This window comes from Tachyglossus aculeatus, chromosome 5 (assembly GCF_015852505.1).
Source record: "Tachyglossus aculeatus isolate mTacAcu1 chromosome 5, mTacAcu1.pri, whole genome shotgun sequence".
Taxonomy (NCBI): domain Eukaryota; kingdom Metazoa; phylum Chordata; class Mammalia; order Monotremata; family Tachyglossidae; genus Tachyglossus; species Tachyglossus aculeatus.
Window position 1 is genome coordinate 1848001 of NC_052070.1, and position 18141 is coordinate 1866141.

Here is an 18141-nt window from a genome sequence, read left to right on the forward strand (position 1 = left end):
ACAAGTAAAATAAATAAATAAATAGAGTAATAAATATGTACAAACATATATACATATATACAGGTGCTGTGGGGAAGGGAAGGAGGTAAAATGGGGGGATGGAGGGGGGACGAGGGGGAGAGGAAGGAAGGGGCTCAGTCTGGGAAGGCCTCCTGGAGGAGGTGAGCTCTCAGCAGGGCCTTGAAGGGAGGAAGAGAGCTAGCTTGGCGGATGGGCAGAGGGAGGGCATTCCAGGCCCGGGGGATGATGTGGGCCGGGGGTCGATGGCGGGACAGGCGAGAACGAGGTACGGTGAGGAGATTAGCGGCAGAGGAGTGGAGGGTGCGGGCTGGGCTGGAGAAGGAGAGAAGGGAGGTGAGGTAGGAGGGGGCGAGGTGATGGATGGACAGCCTTGAAGCCCAGGGTGAGGAGTTTCTGCCTGATATGCAGATTGATTGGTAGCCACTGGAGATTTTTGAGGAGGGGAGTAATATGCCCAGAGCGTTTCTGGACAAAGATAATCCGGGCAGCAGCATGAAGTATGGGGCAGCAGCATGAAGTATGCTGCTCCCTTCTTCCCTTCCTGATCTTTATCTTCAACTGTCCATTTTCCAGGGGCTTCTTCCCCACTGCTTTCAAGCATGCTTTTGTATCTTATGTCCCCCTCAAAATTCTCTCTTATCATCATGTTCCCCTCCAGTTACCACCCCATCTCCTATACCTCTTCAAACTCCTTGAGTGAGTTGTCTACACCAGTTGCCTCCACTTCCTCCTTGCCATTGGGCAGTCTGACTTCTGCCCCCGCCACAGAAACTGCTTTCTCTGAGATCATCAATGCTCTACTTCTGGCCAGATCCAATGGACTCTACTCTGTCCTCATGCTCTTTGATCGCTCAGCTGTTCTTTGACACTGGACCATCCCCTTCTCCTGTAGAAACAGTATCTAACCTACGCTGAGATGCAGCATGGCCTAGTGGATAGAGCACAGGCCTAGGAGTCAGAGGACTTGGGTTTTAATCCTGGCTCCTCTACTTGTCTGCTGTGTGACTTTGGGCAAGTCACTAAACTTTTTTGTGCTTCAGTTCCCTCAACTGCAAAATGGGGATTCCATACCTGTTCTCACGCTTACTTAGACTGTGAGCCCCACAAGGGACCTGATTATCTTGTATCTACCCACGCAAATAGTTACGGTGCTTGGCCCATAGTAAGCACTTAAATTCCATTATTATTATTATTATTATTATTATTATTATTATTATTATTATTATTATAATTATTATTCTCTGATACTGTCCTCTCTTTGATTCTCCTATTTCTTTGGCCACTCCTCAGTCTCTTTCACGGGCTCCTCCTCTGCCTCCCACCCCATAACTGTGGGAGTCCCTCAAGACTCAGTTCTAGGTCTCCTTTTATTCTCTATCTACCACTGCTCCCTTGGAGAATTTATTCACTACCATGACTTCAGATACCACCTCTGTGTGGATGATTCCCAAATCTCCATCTTCAGCCCTGATCTCTTTCCTTCTCTGCAGTCTTGTGTTTCCTCCTGCCTTCAGGACATCTCTACTTGGATATTCTGCAGACACCTTAAACTCAACACGTCCAGAACAGAACTCCTCGTCTTCCCATCCAAACCTTGTTCCCCCCGAGACTTTTCCATCTCTGTACCATTGATGATAATTCAAATTTTAGACTGTGAGCCCACTGTTGGGTAGGGACTGTCTCTATATGTTGCCAGTTTGTACTTCCCAAGCGCTTAGTACAGTGCTCTGCACACAGTAAGCGCTCAATAAATACGATTGATGATGATGATGAAATCAGAAAGTTATGTGGGTGGGTTGGGGAGATTGGTGAACAGTCAAGCCTCCCCCCACAAAGGAGCGGGGGGTTGGGTGTGCGCTGGATTGTAAACTCTTAGAGGGAAGGTATCATGTCTTCTAACTCTTCTGTACTCTCTCAAGTGCTTAGTACAGTGCTCTGTACACAATAAATGATCTAGACTCCAAGCTTGTTGTGGGCAGGGAATGTGTCTGTTTATTGCTATATTGTACTCTCCCAAGCTCTGCATGCAGTAAGTGTTCAATAAATATGATTGATTGATTGAATGAATGAATGTAGACAATACCACCACCCTCCCTGTCTCACAAGCCCATAATGTTGGCGTTAACCTCGACTATCTCTTTAATTCAACCCACACATTAAATTTTACCTCCACAGCATCTCTAGAATCCTCATATTCCTCTCCATGCTACCACACTGATCAAAGCACTTATCACAATGATAATAATAATAATGATGACATTTATTAAGTGCTTACTATGTGCAAAGCACTGTTCTAAGCACTGGGGAGGCTACAAGGTGATCAGGTTGTACCACGGGGGGCTCATAGTCAATCCCCATTTTACAGATGAGGGAACTGAGGCACAGAGAAGTTAAGTGACTTGCCCAAAGTCACACAGCTGACAACTGGCGGAGCCAGAATTTGAACCCATGACCACTGACTCCAAAGCCCGTGCTCTTTCCACTGAGCCATGCTGCTTCTAAAAATAATAATGTCATTTGTTAAGTGCTTACTATGTGCAAAGCACTGTTCTAAGTGCTGGGGAGGATACAAGGTGATCAGGTTGTCCCACGTGGGGCTCACAGTTTAATCCCCATTTTACAGATGAGGTAACTGAGGCACAGAGAAGTTAAGTGACTTGCCCAAAGTCACACAGCTGACAATTGGCAGAGCTGGGATTTGAACCCATGACCTCTGACTCCCAAGCTCATGTTCTTTCCATTGAGCCACGCTGCTTCAATGCACAACCCATCTAGACTGCTGCAGAACCTCCTTGCTGACCTCCCTGTGTCCTGTCTCTCCCCTCTCCAGTCCATACCTCACTCCACAACCCTGATCATTTTTCTTAAAAAATCCTCTAGTCCACGTGTCCCCACTCTCCAAAACCCTTCAGTGGTTGCCTAGCCACGTCTGCATCAAACAGAATCTCCTTACCATCAGTTGAAGGGTCTTACAATCAACCCTCCCCATCCCTGATCTCCTTCTGCAACCCGCCCCATACATTCATTCCAGTAACTCTCAATATCTCGATCTTGTCTGTCTCACTGCCAACTCCTTGCCCACATCCTCCCTCTGTCCTGATGCCCCTTTTCCCTTCATATCTGACAGACTATCATTCTTCCCACCTTCAAAGCCATCGAAAAATCATGGCTTCTAGAGGACTGGCTAAGCCTTCATTCCCCTACTTGCTCTTCCTTCGGTGTCACATACATACACTCTTGAGTGGGTATGCCATAAGCACTTGATATTCAGCAAACCCCCAGCACTCATGTCCAGATTGTTAAACTCTGCCATTTCCCTTTTCTGTAATTCGTTTTAATGTCTGCCTCCCCTTTTAGAAGGAGAGCTCCTTTTTTAAATTTGTAAGCACTTACTATGTGCCAGGCAATGTTCTAAATTCTGGGGTAGATACAAGCTATATGACAGACAATTACTCTCCCACCTTTCAAAGTCTTATTGAAGGCACATCTCCTCCAGGAGGCCTTCCTGATTAAACCCTACTGTCCTCTTCTCCCACATCTTTCTGCGTTGCTCTGACTTGCTCCCTTTACTCATCGCCCCTTCCAGCCACACAACACTTATGTACATATCTGTAATTTATTTATTTATATCAATGTTTGTCTCCACCTCTAGACTGTAAACTCACTGTGGGCAGGGAATATGTTATTTTTTCATGTTGTATTTTTCCAAGTGCTTAGTACAGTGCTCTGCACACGTGGAAGCAGCGTGGCTCAGTGGAAAGAACATGGGCTTTGTAGTTAGTAGTTCATGGGTTCGAATCCCGGCTCCGCCAATTGTCAGCTGTGTGACTTTGGGCAAGTCACTTAACTTCTCTGTGCCTCAGTTACGTCATCTGTAAAATGGGGATTAAGACTGTGAGCCCCCCGTGGGACAACATGATCACCTTGTAACCTCCCCAGTGCTTAAAACAGTGCTTTGCACATAGTAAGTGCTTAATAATGCCATTATTATTATTAGAGTGCTCATGATATACGATTGACTGACTGATGGACAAGCTCCTCAGGTTGGACACTGTTTCTGTCCCACATGGGACTTACAGAGTTAGTCCCCATTTTACAGATAAGGTAACTGAGGCACAGAGAAGTGAAGTGATATGCCCAAACTCATGTAGCAGAAAAGTGGCAGAGCTGGGATTAGAACCCTGGCTGACGCACAAGGCCATGCTGCTTCCACATAGCTTGTGGGCGGGAATCGTGTCTGCCTTCCTGACTGTATTGTATTTTCCCAGGTACTCGATACAATGCTCTGCACACTGGAAGAATCCAATAAATGCTAGCCTCTGGCCCCAGTAACCCCACCTCATTTCTTGACAGAAGGCCGCCTCAAATGGATGTCTCCATGGACTCCTGGGACTTGTTCCAGGGGCTTTCCAAAGACATCTGGGATGAGATGTTTTTTCCCCTTGTGCTGGCATACTGATCTGGAGACCGTTCCAGTTGGGAATCACAGCCTCCTCAGGGCCTGAAATGGGTCATGCTAACAGGCTCATGCCCTCATCTGCCTTCTAAGACATTGTATGACCTGGTGGGGGCACGTTGGTGCGTGGGATTATGTCAGTGGAACAAGGAGGGGACCACTGCTTTGTGTTAGTGTCGTGCAGGCAGATTGTGGCTGTTGGATATCAATAACTACATCGTATCTTGACTTAGAATTCAAACACGTGTCCCAGTCCACTTGTATCAGCTCTCTAACTGCTCCCCTCAGGCCCCCAGATAATTACGTCCACCCTTATACTCTGCTGCTTCCTCTACCTGATATTCATTTTAAAGTCTGTCTCCCTCACTTGACGGTAAGGTCCTCGAGGGTAAGGATTGTGTCTACCAACTGTAATGTACGCTCCCAAGAACTTAGTTCAGTACTCTGAACACAATAAATGCTCAATAAATGCTGTTGACTTAATAATTATAATAGTAATAATAATTGTGGTAGGTATTTGTTAAATGCTTACTATGTTCAAAGCACTATATTAAGATCTGGGGTAGATTCAGGATAATCAGGGCAGGCACAGACCCTGTCCTACATGGAGCTCACAGTCTAAAGGATAGGCAAACAGGTTTTGAATCCCCATTTTAGAGATAGGGAAATTGAGGTACAGAGAAGCGAAGTGACCTGCTCAAGGTCACCCTGCAGGCAAGTGGCAAAGCAGGGATTAGAACCCAAGTGTCCCGAGCTCCAAGCCTGTGTTCTTTCCACTGGCCACGCTGCTTCTCCATTGATTGATAGACTGATGATTACCTTCTCTGGGTTGTCTGGTCCATATCTAGGTGTGAGTCAGGAAATCTTTATAGGTCTCCCAGTGTTCCTTTAGCTAGTAAGGTGGTCCCCTTGAATGCATTTTCCCACATTTCATTGTTCTCCAGGAGGTATTAGAAAAGTCCACAGACAGGGAGGCTCCTTAAATCTATTTAAAGCAGATCCCGGACAGCATTTTCCCTGAGGCTGGAACTTCAAACAGCTGCAGAAGGTCATTAATGGCTTCTGAACTCTCTGGCCTCTTATTAATCCTAAACCAGAGTCCAAACACACCAGAGTCCAAACACACCAGAGTCCAAACACACAGGCTTTTATTCTTGAGCCTGGAATGGAGTCAGATTCCCCCAAAGGACCTTTTAAACAGTACAGCCTAGTTTGACCTCAGCCCTGCCCCAGGAGCGCACAATGGTACAGTCAGTGCATTGCAGAATAGAGACATGTTGTGTTACTATTTTGAAATCCATCCAGGTTTCTAAGGAGGAAAAAAGTCAGTTCATATGTTGACTCTAGACAGACACCAAAAAACATCTGACGTAACCAATCTTCCTTCCCCACTGGACTTGCTGGAGGAGAATTGTTTATTAGCCATGGAATGAGAAGGAGAGGGACACACGTGACTCTTTAATCTTCCTTTTGGGGCACTTGGTTTCAGTGCGGTGTGGTATTGTGTCTGTGTGGCGTTTGTGCGAGTTGTGTGTGTGTTGAAGGAAAGGAAACTTCTGGAAGACTCAGTTTCCCTCGCCTCTGCCTTGCCTCAGGAGGGATGAACAGGAAAGAGACAGTGCCAACCTCGAATCACGAAGGCACAATTGTGTCATTTTTCTCTACCGTTTCATCCAGCCCAGGAATCTCTTATTTTTGGCAAGCCGGGTGCAAAACTGTGGTCTGGTAGCCCCAGACAACCAAGAGCCCGACACAAACAGGAAGTGCTGTTTTGGGCACGTTCCTGATTTCCTCTCCGAGGTCCGCGGCGGCCTGGCCATTGCCTGGGGTGGGGCCGTGCAGGAGCAGAGTCAGGGCAGAGCCGCCTCTCTGTCGGGGGCCAGGGAGGTTTGGCTTGTCCTCCCGCCTCCTCTTGGTTGGGCCTTCAGGGCCCTGGTGGTTTCCCCCCATTCCAGCACTGCTCCCTGCCCAGGAATTTTCTTTCGCTTGCTCAAGCTGACCTGTGGGCAGCCGACCACCCCCTTTCTGCAGCACCCCTCTAGGGATGGAGAATTGGTAGCTTGCCCCCTTTGCCCCTCTACTGGCCCCAAGATAAGCCCCTCCCCCGTTCTCTTCAGCCTTGGCTGCCCCACATCCACACTTGACTTGTAAGTAATCAGGACTAGCTCACCGTGAAATAATCCTTCGAGGAGCAATCTCCCAACCTGTCTGTGAGGGCAGAAAAAGGGATTCCGTTCCCTGCCATTTGAAAGAACTGATCTACTTGGATTGATTCTTGGATCTAAGAAGACTGACTCAGTCTTGATATTCTATCCCATATACATTTTATCATATGTTATATATACATGTGTATATAAGTGCTGAGGAGTAAATGCCTAAGTGTTAAGGGTAGCTATTGGCAAGATGTGACCTAGGTTTTGGGAATTTATTTATTTATTTTTATTTTAATGGTACTTGTTCATTCATTCAGTCGTATTTATTGAGCATTTGCTGTGTGCAGATTACTGTACTAAGAATGCAGGAGAGTACATTATAACAATAAACAGACACAATGCTTGCCCACAATGATCTTATAGCACTTACTATATGTCAGGCTTTGTAATAAATGCTGGGGTAGATACAAGCTAATCAGATTGTACATAGTCCATGTCCCACTTGGGGTTTACAGTCTTAATTCTCATTTTACGTATGAGGTAACTGGGGCACAGAGAAGTGAAGTGATTTGTACAAGATCACACAGCAGACCGACTCGTAGGCCCTGGGCTCTATCCACTAGGCTTTGTGCAGGAGGTGGGATTGTCAGAAGAGTTGAAGGTGGGGAGATCTGTGGTTTCTCGGATTGGGATGGAGGGGGTCGTAAGGTAGAGTTGGAAGCGGGAGAACCGAGAATGAAGCTGGGGGAAGGCTTGGGGGAGTGGGGAGTGGGAGCTGGGGAGTACTGGGGAAACAGAGCCTGTCCGGAAAAAGGGGAGAGCCGCCCAAGACCCGGGAGCTGATGGCCAGGAGTAAAAGAGGCTGTGTGGTTTAGTGGATAGAGCATGGGCTTGGGCGTCAGAAGGACTTGAGTGCTAATCCCGGCTCCACCACTTGTCTGCTCTGTGACCTTGGGCAAGTCATTTCATTTCTTTGTGCCTCAGTTCCCTCATCTGTAAAATATGGATTAAGCGTGTGAGCCCCATGTAGGACAGGGACTTTGTCTAATCTGACTAACTTGTATCTATCCCAGTATTTTTGGCACATAGTAAGCCCTTAACAAATACCCAGACTGTGAGCCCGTTGTTGGGTAAGGATTGTCTCTATCTGTTGCCGAATTGTACTTTCCAGGTGTTTAGTACAGTGCTCTGCACACAGGGAGAGCTCAATAAATACGATTGACTGAATAATCATAAAAATCATAATTATTCTCCGTGATGCCAGGGATTTTGATTTAGCTTGACCGACGGGCCGTTCAGTTAGTTGAGGATGTCAGGCAAAGGCATGTGGTGGCCCAGTCGAGGGGACCTGCTGGCCGGGCCCCTCCCTATTTGCACTTGGCCCCAACCCCTGGCTCTGCCACCCCAGGGCTGACTGGATGAAGGGACTTTACCCATCATCGCTTTACGTCGAGGCCTGTGAAGGAGGCACCTTGGCCTGCTCCTCCCATTCCTCCCTCCCTCCCTCTGCACTTCCCAATTTTCCCCGTACATAGCTCCTTGTAGGCAGGGAAGGTGTCTACCAACTCCATTGTATTGTACTCTTCCAAGCTCTTAGTACAGTGCTCTGCAGCCGAGTAAGTGCTAGTAAATACCACTGATTGATCAACTGGGGTAGACCAAAAAGGATCCATTGAAGAACGCTTGGGCTAGGGCATAGCTGATCCCAGATTTGAGGTAGCATGCTCTAAGAGAGAAAGTCCTCAGGACTGGGAGTCAGGAGACCTGGGTTCCAGTCCTGGCTCTGCCACCTGTTTGCTGTATGACCTTGGGCCAGTCACTTGACTTCTCTGTGCTTTAGTGTCCTCAATTGCAAAATGACAGTTACATACCTGTTCTCCCTGCCCCTTGGCCTGTGAGCCCTATATGGGATGCTACCCCAGCATTTAGGATAATGCTTGGCACACGATAAGCACTTAACAAATGCTACCGTTATTAATAATGACATTAATTATTATGCACTTAAATCGACCATATATTATTATGACTACTCCATACTGCCATTGGCTGGCAGTCAAGCCATAGGTATTTATTGGCTCCATGGCCAGAAGAAGGAGTTTTTTCTGTTGTGAGACAAATTGCCCGGAGTGAAGATTTGTCCTTTCAGGATACCTTTGAACCCTTGGGCCAAGCGAAGGTCGACATTCCTGGTACAGGTGAGCAAGAGGTGCAGGAACAGCCAAGATACGCAATCAGGCCATGCCAGTCATGCCCAAACAGCAAGTGATAAATGTCTGTTTATTTTTATTCTGAAGAGCATTCCTCATGCACGATCTTTTTGGGCCCAGGTGGTGCAGGCATATGCTGCTTCTCCTCACGTCAGGCTCTGTGAGCCCAGCATGTCTCTCCCGTGCTTCTGTTTCCTGGTTCGACGTCCAAACTGTGCCGTAGAAACCTAGCTCAAGTTGGGCTGGGTGAACGGAGCTCAGGGCAGAAATTGGGTACTTGGGCTGGGGTCGTAGGGCAGGGAAGAGGAACTGGTGCCATGCAGTCTCACAGCGTGAGGGCCTGAGGGGGGCTGGGTCAGAGATGGGCCAGAGGTGGGGGTGGGGGGACTAGTAAGACATGACAATAGGTCACCAGTAATAACAGCCGTCGTCCTTGTTTTATTTTTGTTCCCTGCAGTAGGTTTTATTTTTTCTGCGCGAGGAATGGGATGTTCTGTGGTGACCCTGTTTGTACTGTTTGGTTCGTTTTAAAATTCAGCGCCTGCTGCTGATAGGCAGTACAGATTTCCTCTGCCCCAGATTCAGCAGACCCGGCTAATTACGGAAAAAACAACCTTTCCCTGTAATTGGCCAATTATTTTAACATCTTTTGGAGAAGCTCTTGATAGGCCCCAGGGGTTTTGAATCATCAAATCCTTCCCCTTTGGGCCTGCGGCTTACCGAAAAGAAGTTCTGGCAGATCCTTGCATTTCAAGACTCAGTGTGGCATAGCAGAAAGAGCACGAGCTTGGGAGTCAGAGCACGTGGGTTTTAATCTTGGCTCTGCCACTTGTCTGCTCTGTGATCTTAGGCAAGTCACTTCACTTTTGTGTGCCTCAGTTACCTCAACTGTAAAATGGGGATTAAGACTGTGAGCCCAATGTGGAACATGGATTGTGTCCAATCTGATTATTTTATATCTACCCCAGCTCTTGGTACATTGCTTGGCACATAATAAGTGCTTAGCAAATACGATTTAAAAACATGAAAAGACTGCCTCTCAGATGTAAGGTTTGTAGTTAAAATGCTAATAGTGTGTTGCCAAAAGTGATGAGTTTGAGGTAATTAGGACCAGGAATGGGGTAACACTTGTAAACAAATCTTTCTGACAAGTTGCGGGAAGGGAAATCACCTTTTATTAACCCCTCCCTCAGCCCCCCCCCACTTATGTTTAGAATAGTGCTTTGTACATAGTAAGTGCTTAATAAATGCCATTATTATTATTATTATTATTATGTCTATATCCGTAATTTTTTTATTTAAAGGAATGTCTGTCTCCCCCTCTAGACTGTAAGCTGGTTGTGCGTAGGGATTGCGTCTGTCAACTGTCTTGTAGTGTACTCTCTAAAGCATTTAGAACAGTGCTCTACACGTAGTAACCACTCAGTAAATACTGTTGATTGATTGATTGATTGATTTTTCACTTGAGGGTACTTAGGCCCAGAGAGGTTAAGTGCCATGCCCAAGGTCGGGAGCTGGGATTAGAACCTGGGATGCTTAGCTTCCAGCCCAGGGCTCTTTTCATGAGCCCCACTTTCTCTGTGAAGTTCATTCTGGACTGGAACTAGATTAGGGAGGGGGCCCAGGATGGCTCATGAGATTGGGTCACTTTCTGGGAAAAGGGATGTCCATCCAACTAGAGGAACTCTAGAGGAAAAAGAGGGTGTGTCGTGGAACTGAAAAGCGGATCTCCTCCTCTCCAAGGCACTGAGCATCCAAAAAGAATGGCTTGGGAGACTTACGGCCCCTCTAGCCCAGCCATGAGCTCAGACCAGGACCCCTCTTGAAACGAGATGTCCCATGGCATTTATTTTCCCTTTAGTAGCCTTGCTGCCCTTTCATAGGGATTTGGCTCATCTTCTTCTAGACTTACAAGCTTTTTGGAATGTATCCACCAACTGTTGTATTTTGCTGTACCAAGGACTTAGTGTAGTGCTGGGTGCACAGTAAGCACTCAATAAGTACGATTGATTGATTCTGAGTCTGTAGGCGAAAGGTACTCATGCTTCTACTAAATTTGCTCAACTTTCCCTTGTGAATTCTTTCTCCCCCAAAACAAAAAGATTCCCCCTGCCTTGGGCATTCCACTGGTGTCCCTGCCTCAGTCACTCCCCTCTGGAGTCTCTCCTCCATACAGCTCCACTCCTTCCTCCTCCTAAGGATACACAAAGGTTGCTGTCTCTGGCATTGATTAAGCACTGACTATTTGCAAAGTGTTGCGGTAGATACGAGGTTATGAGATTGGACCCTGTCCCTGTCCTAGTCGGAGATCACAATCTGTCTTATCCTCATTTCACAGATGAGCTAACTGGGGCCCAGAGAGTCGACGTGATTTGTCCAGTCACTCAGAAAGCCAGAGGTGGGACCAGGACTAGAATCCAAATCTTCTCATTTCTGGTCTCAAGCCCTTTCCCCTTAGATCGTGAGCCCCCCTGAGACACAGGGACCGAGTCTAATTCCCTCCAGTGTATTCTCTCCCAGAGCTTAGTACAGTGCTCTGCACACAGTGAATGGTTAATAACTACTCTTGCTATTACTGTTTCAGTCATTATCTTCCTATAGGAATGAAGAAGATTAAAGGTTTTTCTGCAGGTTGGGCCTTTGCTCTTTCTGGGCTCTTCGTCCATCTTCAATCAATCAATCATATTTATTGAGTACCTACTGTGTGCAGTGCACTGTACTAAGCACTTGGGAGAGTACAATTTAACAGAGTTATGTCTGTGGAGATAGATCCCTGCTAGCCTTGGAATGCTGGTGTTCTCTCTGTCTGTCCAGCAGAGCTACTACTAGCTCTACTACCCTGCTGGGGTGACGGGAGAGGGGATGAAGAGGAGACAGAGAGGGAGGAGCCTCTTTGGCACATTGAAGCCACACATAATTTGTCAAGCGTTGCCTCAAGGTGGCTTACTGTCTGGTTTTCATCTTGAACCGATGAATCTGTCTGTGAAGAGAGAAGAGAGTAAGCCATTCTCTCCCAGGCCTAGAGGGAAGGGCAGAAACGATGCCTGAGCCGATTGGCAGGAGATGGGGAGTCTGGTAACATCTCTGAAACCTGGAGAATGTTATATCTGCTGACTGCTTCACCTGTGGCCAGGCTAAGCCGGATGTTAAGACTGTTTAGCTGCCAGACTGGAAAGTAGAAAGAGAATGTGCTAGCTTGGAAGCTGGGCCCTCAGGCCTCAGGGAGTGCCTGCGCTCTCTGCCCCAGCCCCGTCATCTTCCTCCTCCGGCCCAGAAGAATCTATTTTAGATTCTCTTAGTCTTTTAGACTGTGAGCCCACTGTTGGGTAGGGACTGTCTCTATATGTTGCCAACTTGTACTTCCCAAGCGCTTAGTACAGTGCTCTGCACACAGTAAGCGCTCAATAAATACGACTGATTGATTGATTTTGGATCCTTAACATTGAGCCGGTGGCCAGAGGCGGAGCTGGGGCTCAAACTCATGTTCTTTCTCCTCGGCCACGGGTGTCGTTTCCATTACGAAGGCTGACTGTAGAGCCAGGGTGAGCCTTCTCTGCGGCTAATAGCTTAGCGAGGCCCCAGTGGACTGGGCAGCTCCCACTGGCCTCTCAAGGAATCTCTTGCCCCTTGGAAGGTCAGCGGACTGCTGCCCTCCCCCCTGGCCTCATGATCCCAGAAGAGTCTTTGCGGAAAGCACAACTGTGGGAAAGCATGTGGGAGCTTTCATAAGCACGTTCCTGTGTTCCTGACTCTGAGCCGTTGAAGCTCGTGGAAAACATATGTGCCCTTGTTTTAATTTTCCCTGAGCGAACAGCTGTGTCTCAGTTCCGGGAGTCTGTTCATTGTGTGCGTCAAACTTCAGGGAGTGGATCACGGTCAGGGAGACAATCTTCCACTATGTATTGAACACCTATTTCTAGTCTTCTGCCTTCTACCCCTCAATCACTGCTTCATCACTTCCGCACCCCCTAAGCACCTTGACATCGCCCCCCACCCTTTCCGTCACACTTTTGTCTATATCTTTGTCCTCTACTATTACTACTAATTACTACTAGAGAAGCAGCGTGGCTCAGTGGAAAGAGCCTGGGCTTTGGAGTCAGAGGTCATGGGTTCAAATCCTGGCTCCGCCAATTGTCAGCTTTGTGACTTTGGGCAAGTCACTTAACTTCTCTGTGCCTCAGTTACCTCATCTGTAAAATGGGTATTAAGACTGTGAACCCCCTATGGGACAACCTGATCACCTTGTAACCTCCCCAGAACAGTGCTTTGCACATAGTAAGTACTTAATAAATACCATCATTATTATTACTAATTAATAATAATAGTAATTGTGGTATTAGGTGCTTACCATGTGCAAGGCACTGTACTAAGCGTTGGGATGGATGCAAGCAAATCGGGTTGGACACAGTCCCTGTCCCATGTTGGGCTCACAGTTTTAATCCCCAGTCTTAATTCGCCTCCTCCTTGTATGCTTCCTTTCCCTGTCACCGTAGGTTGTGCTTCATCCCAACCACGGGTCATCTTCTCCTGATGTCGGCAGGGCCCCTCCTCTCTCTGGGTTAAATGGGGCAGTGAGGAGGTGACCCGGTCCAGGATCCAAGAACGACTCTAGGGCCACTCACTCCCTTCCCACCTCCCAAATGAGGACCCTCCCTCAGAGGGCCACTTCACTAGCATCACAAGTAAGCCCAAAAATGCTAACCACTGACAGACATCTCCCCCAGCCCCTGCCACACTCCCAGATGTCACAGCCGTGATGTAAATGGCGGCAGGAGGGCCAGGATCCTGAAGAAGGAGACTTCAGAGTTGGGGATCCCATTTCGATTTTGAAGAAAATCCTTCCTACCCTTCAGCCTGATTTCTTTTGCCCCCAGACTAGCTTCTCGGCCTTGGGCCCATGGAACTTCCGTGTCTAAATTTTATTTTTCTCTGCCAACTTTGAGGCCCAGTTCAGGTGACATCCGTCATCTCCTCCAGGCTAGAGTAATAGAATTATTTATGATCTTTTTTTTCTGTTCACTCGAGCCAGCTACCCCGAATTGGGCTCGCCATAGCAACACCTAAAAACAATGTAAAAACCAAAGCTGAGATTTTTTTGACTTGGGAAGACCACAGGTGCCAAAGGGAAGTGTAGTTGAGGTGTCGGCTCTGTCTCGGTCAGAAACGTTGCGTTCTGGAGATTTGCTGGAGCTCCAGAACCTGACGTGGGCTGTTGTGCAGGGTTGTTTAGGGGCCCACCCTCCGCCCTCAGATGGTGGCTTGTGGTCCCCAGGCTTCGAAGGTCTCTTTTTCACCCCATCGACTTTGATTGACCGTGGGCCATTTGGGGGTAATCTAACCTTGCCTCAGTTTCTCTGTCTGCAAAGTTGGGGCCAATGCCTTGTTCCAGGAAGTTGCCTTACACACGGTGAACAGTAATGACACCCTTGAGCATGGTGCTGTGAAAGGCTTTGAACTGCCTCTAGGAAAGGTTTTACAATCAGTCATTCATATTTATTGAGTGCTTGCTATGTGTACAGCCCTGTACGGAACACTTGGGCGAATACAATACACCAATTACAGACACATTCCTTGCCCACAGTGAGCTTACAGTCTAGAGGGGGAGACAGGCATTAATATAAACAAAGTAAGTACAGATATGTACATAAGTGCTGTGGGGCTGGGAGGGGGGATGAATAAAAGGAGCAAGTCAAGGTGATGCAGAAGAAAGTGGGAGAAGAGGAAAGGAGGGCTTAGTCAGGGAAGGCCTCTTGGAGATGTGCCTTCAATAAAGGTTTGAATAATAATAATAGTAATGATAACGATGGTATTTGTTAAGCACTTACTATGTTCGAAGCACTGTTCTAAGCATTGGGAGGGATACAAGGTGATCTGGTTGTGCCACATGGGGCTCACAGTTTTAATCCCCATTTTACAGATGAGGGAACTGAGGCACAGAGAAGTGAAGTGACTTGCCCAAAGTCACACAGCTGACAAACGGCAGAGCTGGGATTAGAACTCATGACCTCTGACTCCCAAGCCCGTGCTCTTTCCACTGAGCCATGCTGCTTCTCTAAGGCAGGGATAGTCATTGTCTGTCGGATAGGAGGAAGGAGGGTATTCCAGACAAGAGGTAGGAAATGGGCGAGAGATCGGTGGTGAGATAGACGAGATCAGTCAGAAGGTTAGCATTAAAGGAGCCAAGTGTGGGGGTTGGGTTGTAGTAGGATGTGCAAAGGAGTATTGTGCTTTCCAGTTGGTGTGTGAAGCCCAGTGGGGTCCAGCCAGCTCCAGTCCTTCTTCTCAAAGCTAAAGAGAGCGAATTCACTCAGGAAGCACCCAAGGATATGAACTGGGTGGACTGAGTCCAGGATCTTGAAGTAGGCCAAGTTACTTCTCGCTTGGTCGGGTTGGACTTGAAAACACAGCATGGGAGCGACAAGAGGAACAGATTGTCCGATTGTGTGCTCACTGGCTGAGAAGGTGACGTCGTCCATGAAACTTTCCTGAGGGCTGGGCTTTCGAGGGTCTCAAACAGGGACGTGAGGCCTGCCTTTTTCCCAGATGATTTCACTCTAACAGACATTCAGCGCTCAACTTCTCTCTCCTTCCTCACTGCCGGCAGTCCAGCTGTCTCAACCTGAGCTGGAGAGTTTGTCATCTCTGTTCAGAACGTGAAACGCTCCCTCTGTGCGAAGGAATGGGAACAAACTCAGTGATAACTTGGCATTTGGGCCCCTGCTAACGGCTGGGACGCGTTTGTGTTTCCTAGTTGACCATGTGGTTCCGGAGCCGGGGACCAGCCTGCTCGCGGCCTTCGACCAGTGGCGAGAGTGGGCGGATGGCAAGTCGTGCTGTGACTACTCCCTGCACGTGGACATCACCGAGTGGCATAAGGGCGTCCAGGAGGAGATGGAAACCCTGGTGAAAGATCATGGTAGGCCTCGTGGGACTCTAGATGATTCGAGAGAAGGTGGTTCTGGAGTTCGAGCCCTGCCCGTTTTAGTTGGAAACCAGTCTGGTAGGCTCAGCCCTGTGACTGTAGCTAACAGGAGGTGGTCTGCGCCATGAAGGCGGGGCTTGGAATGACCATGATTCTTGAGAGTTGTTCTCGCCTAGCAACCACTTCCAGCTGCTAGGTTTGAAGGCACAGTCAGTTTCTTCCGGTTTCCAGTCATCCTCTATTAAAAGAGCGGCTCAGAGGGAAGGAAATGAGAGAGTTTGGAGAAAGAAATGAATGTCTGATCTGTTCCAAGAGGAACTTGTGGAAAACATTGAAAATCCAAGTCAAGTTTTCCCTGTGAGAGTGGTTGGTTTATTCCTTTGGCATTCATTTTGTCTGAGTCATTCACTTTGTCCTCTGTTCTCTCTCCTTTTCCTCCGCAATAGGTGTAAATTCCTTCCTGGTGTACATGGCCTTCAAAGACCACTTCCAGCTAACGGATTCTCAGGTAGGTGGTGGCCTGGACCGCTCTTGAAAGCATCAGTTGGTACTTGACACTTAGTCTTTAAATTTCTGGGTCACGGTTCGCAAGGTCTTTGGCTGAGGGGGCCACGGCCGGAGCTGACTCGGTTGAGCGGCCAGGCCAAGTGCTTCCCCCTCCGGTGTTGGTGTTGTATTCATCAGTTTGCCCAGAGGCCTGGCATGAGGTCTTCTAGACTGTGAGCCTGTTGTTGGGTAGGGACCATCTCTATATGTTGCCAACTTGTACTTCCCAAGCACTTAGTACAGTGCTCTGCACACAGTAAGCGCTCAATAAATACAATTGAATGAATGAATGAATGAATGAATGAATGAATGAGGTCATGAGGTACACGGTTGAAGAGCGACTAGCTTTCGGTGTTGTGGGCTATCCTCCTCTCTCCTGGCAGCCGCCTCCAGCTCTAAGGGAAGTAAGCTCACCCCGTTGGCTGAAGTGTGTGAGGGGTCGGAATGAAGAGTTGTCTAGGGAAGGCTACGCGATTTCATCTTGGGCACCCGGCTTTGCCTTGACTTTCTGAGTTCTTGTCCCCTCAGTGGGCACCTGGCTCATCTCCCAGACCAGCTGGGGCAATATTGGGTCCCGAGCGGTGTGATGGCCGACCCTTCATTCTCATCTGAGCTCTGTTTCGGGGCTCCTCTTTGCCTGCCCAAAGATTTCCCTGCCATGTTCATCCCATGGTCAGAATCCATTCCCCAGCCTGGGATGGCTGTGTGGAGCATCTGGCTGGGTGCCCCAGGCACAGATCTGGCTGCACGGCGGCTGGATGGGGGAAAGAGGATGAAAGTCCTGAGGAAATTCATCACCTGCTTGACCCCTCTCCACTGTGGGCTGCTGGGGTTTCAGTCCTTCAGCAATTTGTGGAATTTGGGAACTAGGCCATTTTTTTTTAATGGAATCTGTTAAGTGTTTACTCTGTGTCGGGCAGTCTACTAAGTGCTGGAGTAGATACAAGCTAATCAGGTTGGACACAGTCCCTGTCTCACTGGGGCTCATAGACTTAATCCCTATTTTACAGATGAGGTAACTGAGGCCTAGAGAAGTGAAGTGACTTGCCCATGGTCGTCCAGCAGACAAGTGGCAGAGCTGGGTTTAGAACCCAGGTCCTTCTGATTCTCAGGCTTGGGCTCTATCCTTTAGGCCAGCTGCTTCTCATTTCTGCCCATTTAACTAAAACTCCAAATTTTCCTCATCAAGCACTTACTCTGCGCTAAGTACTGGGATTAGGTACCAGGTGAACAGATCCGATCCCTGCCCCATCCCACATGCGGCTCACAATCTAAGAGGGATGAAGAGCAGGTATCTCATACCATTTTATAGATGAGGAAACTGAGGCACAGAGTGAAGTGGCTTGCTCAAGATCCCACATCAGACCAGTCGGTAGAACTGAAATTAGAACCTGGATCTCCTGACTTCAGTTTCTGGGCTCTTTCCACTAGGTCATACTGTCCTTTCAGACAAGGAGACAGGAGAGGGCCTTCTTGGCTCCCTGCTCATTGCTTTTACTCAGCATTGGGGCCTTGTGAAAGCAGGCTGCTTGGTTTCTATTCTGGGCTGATCGCACAGAGGGGTAGCCACTTGCCCTCTCTGGGCTTGCTTTCTTAAACAAAAGCCAGGATAATCAATCAGTCAAATGTATTTACTGAGCGCTTGCTGTGTGCAGATTTGCTGTACTAAGCACTTGGGAGAGTACATTATAACAATATGACACATACCCTGCCCACAACGAGCTTACAGTCTAGAAGGGAAGACAGACATTGATATAAATAAATAAATTACGGAAATATGCTGTGGGGCTGATGGAGGGGTGAATAAGAGGAGCAAATCCAAGTGCAAGGGTGATA

The 18141-nt window shown here is 48.0% G+C and overlaps 1 protein-coding gene across 2 annotated transcripts in view; it reads left to right on the top strand.

Annotated features, from left to right (window-relative positions):
- Positions 1 to 18141, top strand: part of DPYSL2 (dihydropyrimidinase like 2) — a 139151-nt gene that overhangs the window by 93302 nt on the left and 27708 nt on the right. For both annotated transcript variants that reach the window (XM_038746866.1, XM_038746867.1), the window contains exons 4-5: positions 15589 to 15753; positions 16206 to 16267. In XM_038746866.1, coding sequence (XP_038602794.1) covers positions 15589 to 15753; positions 16206 to 16267 — 227 coding nt within the window. The remainder of the gene's footprint in view (positions 1 to 15588; positions 15754 to 16205; positions 16268 to 18141) is intronic.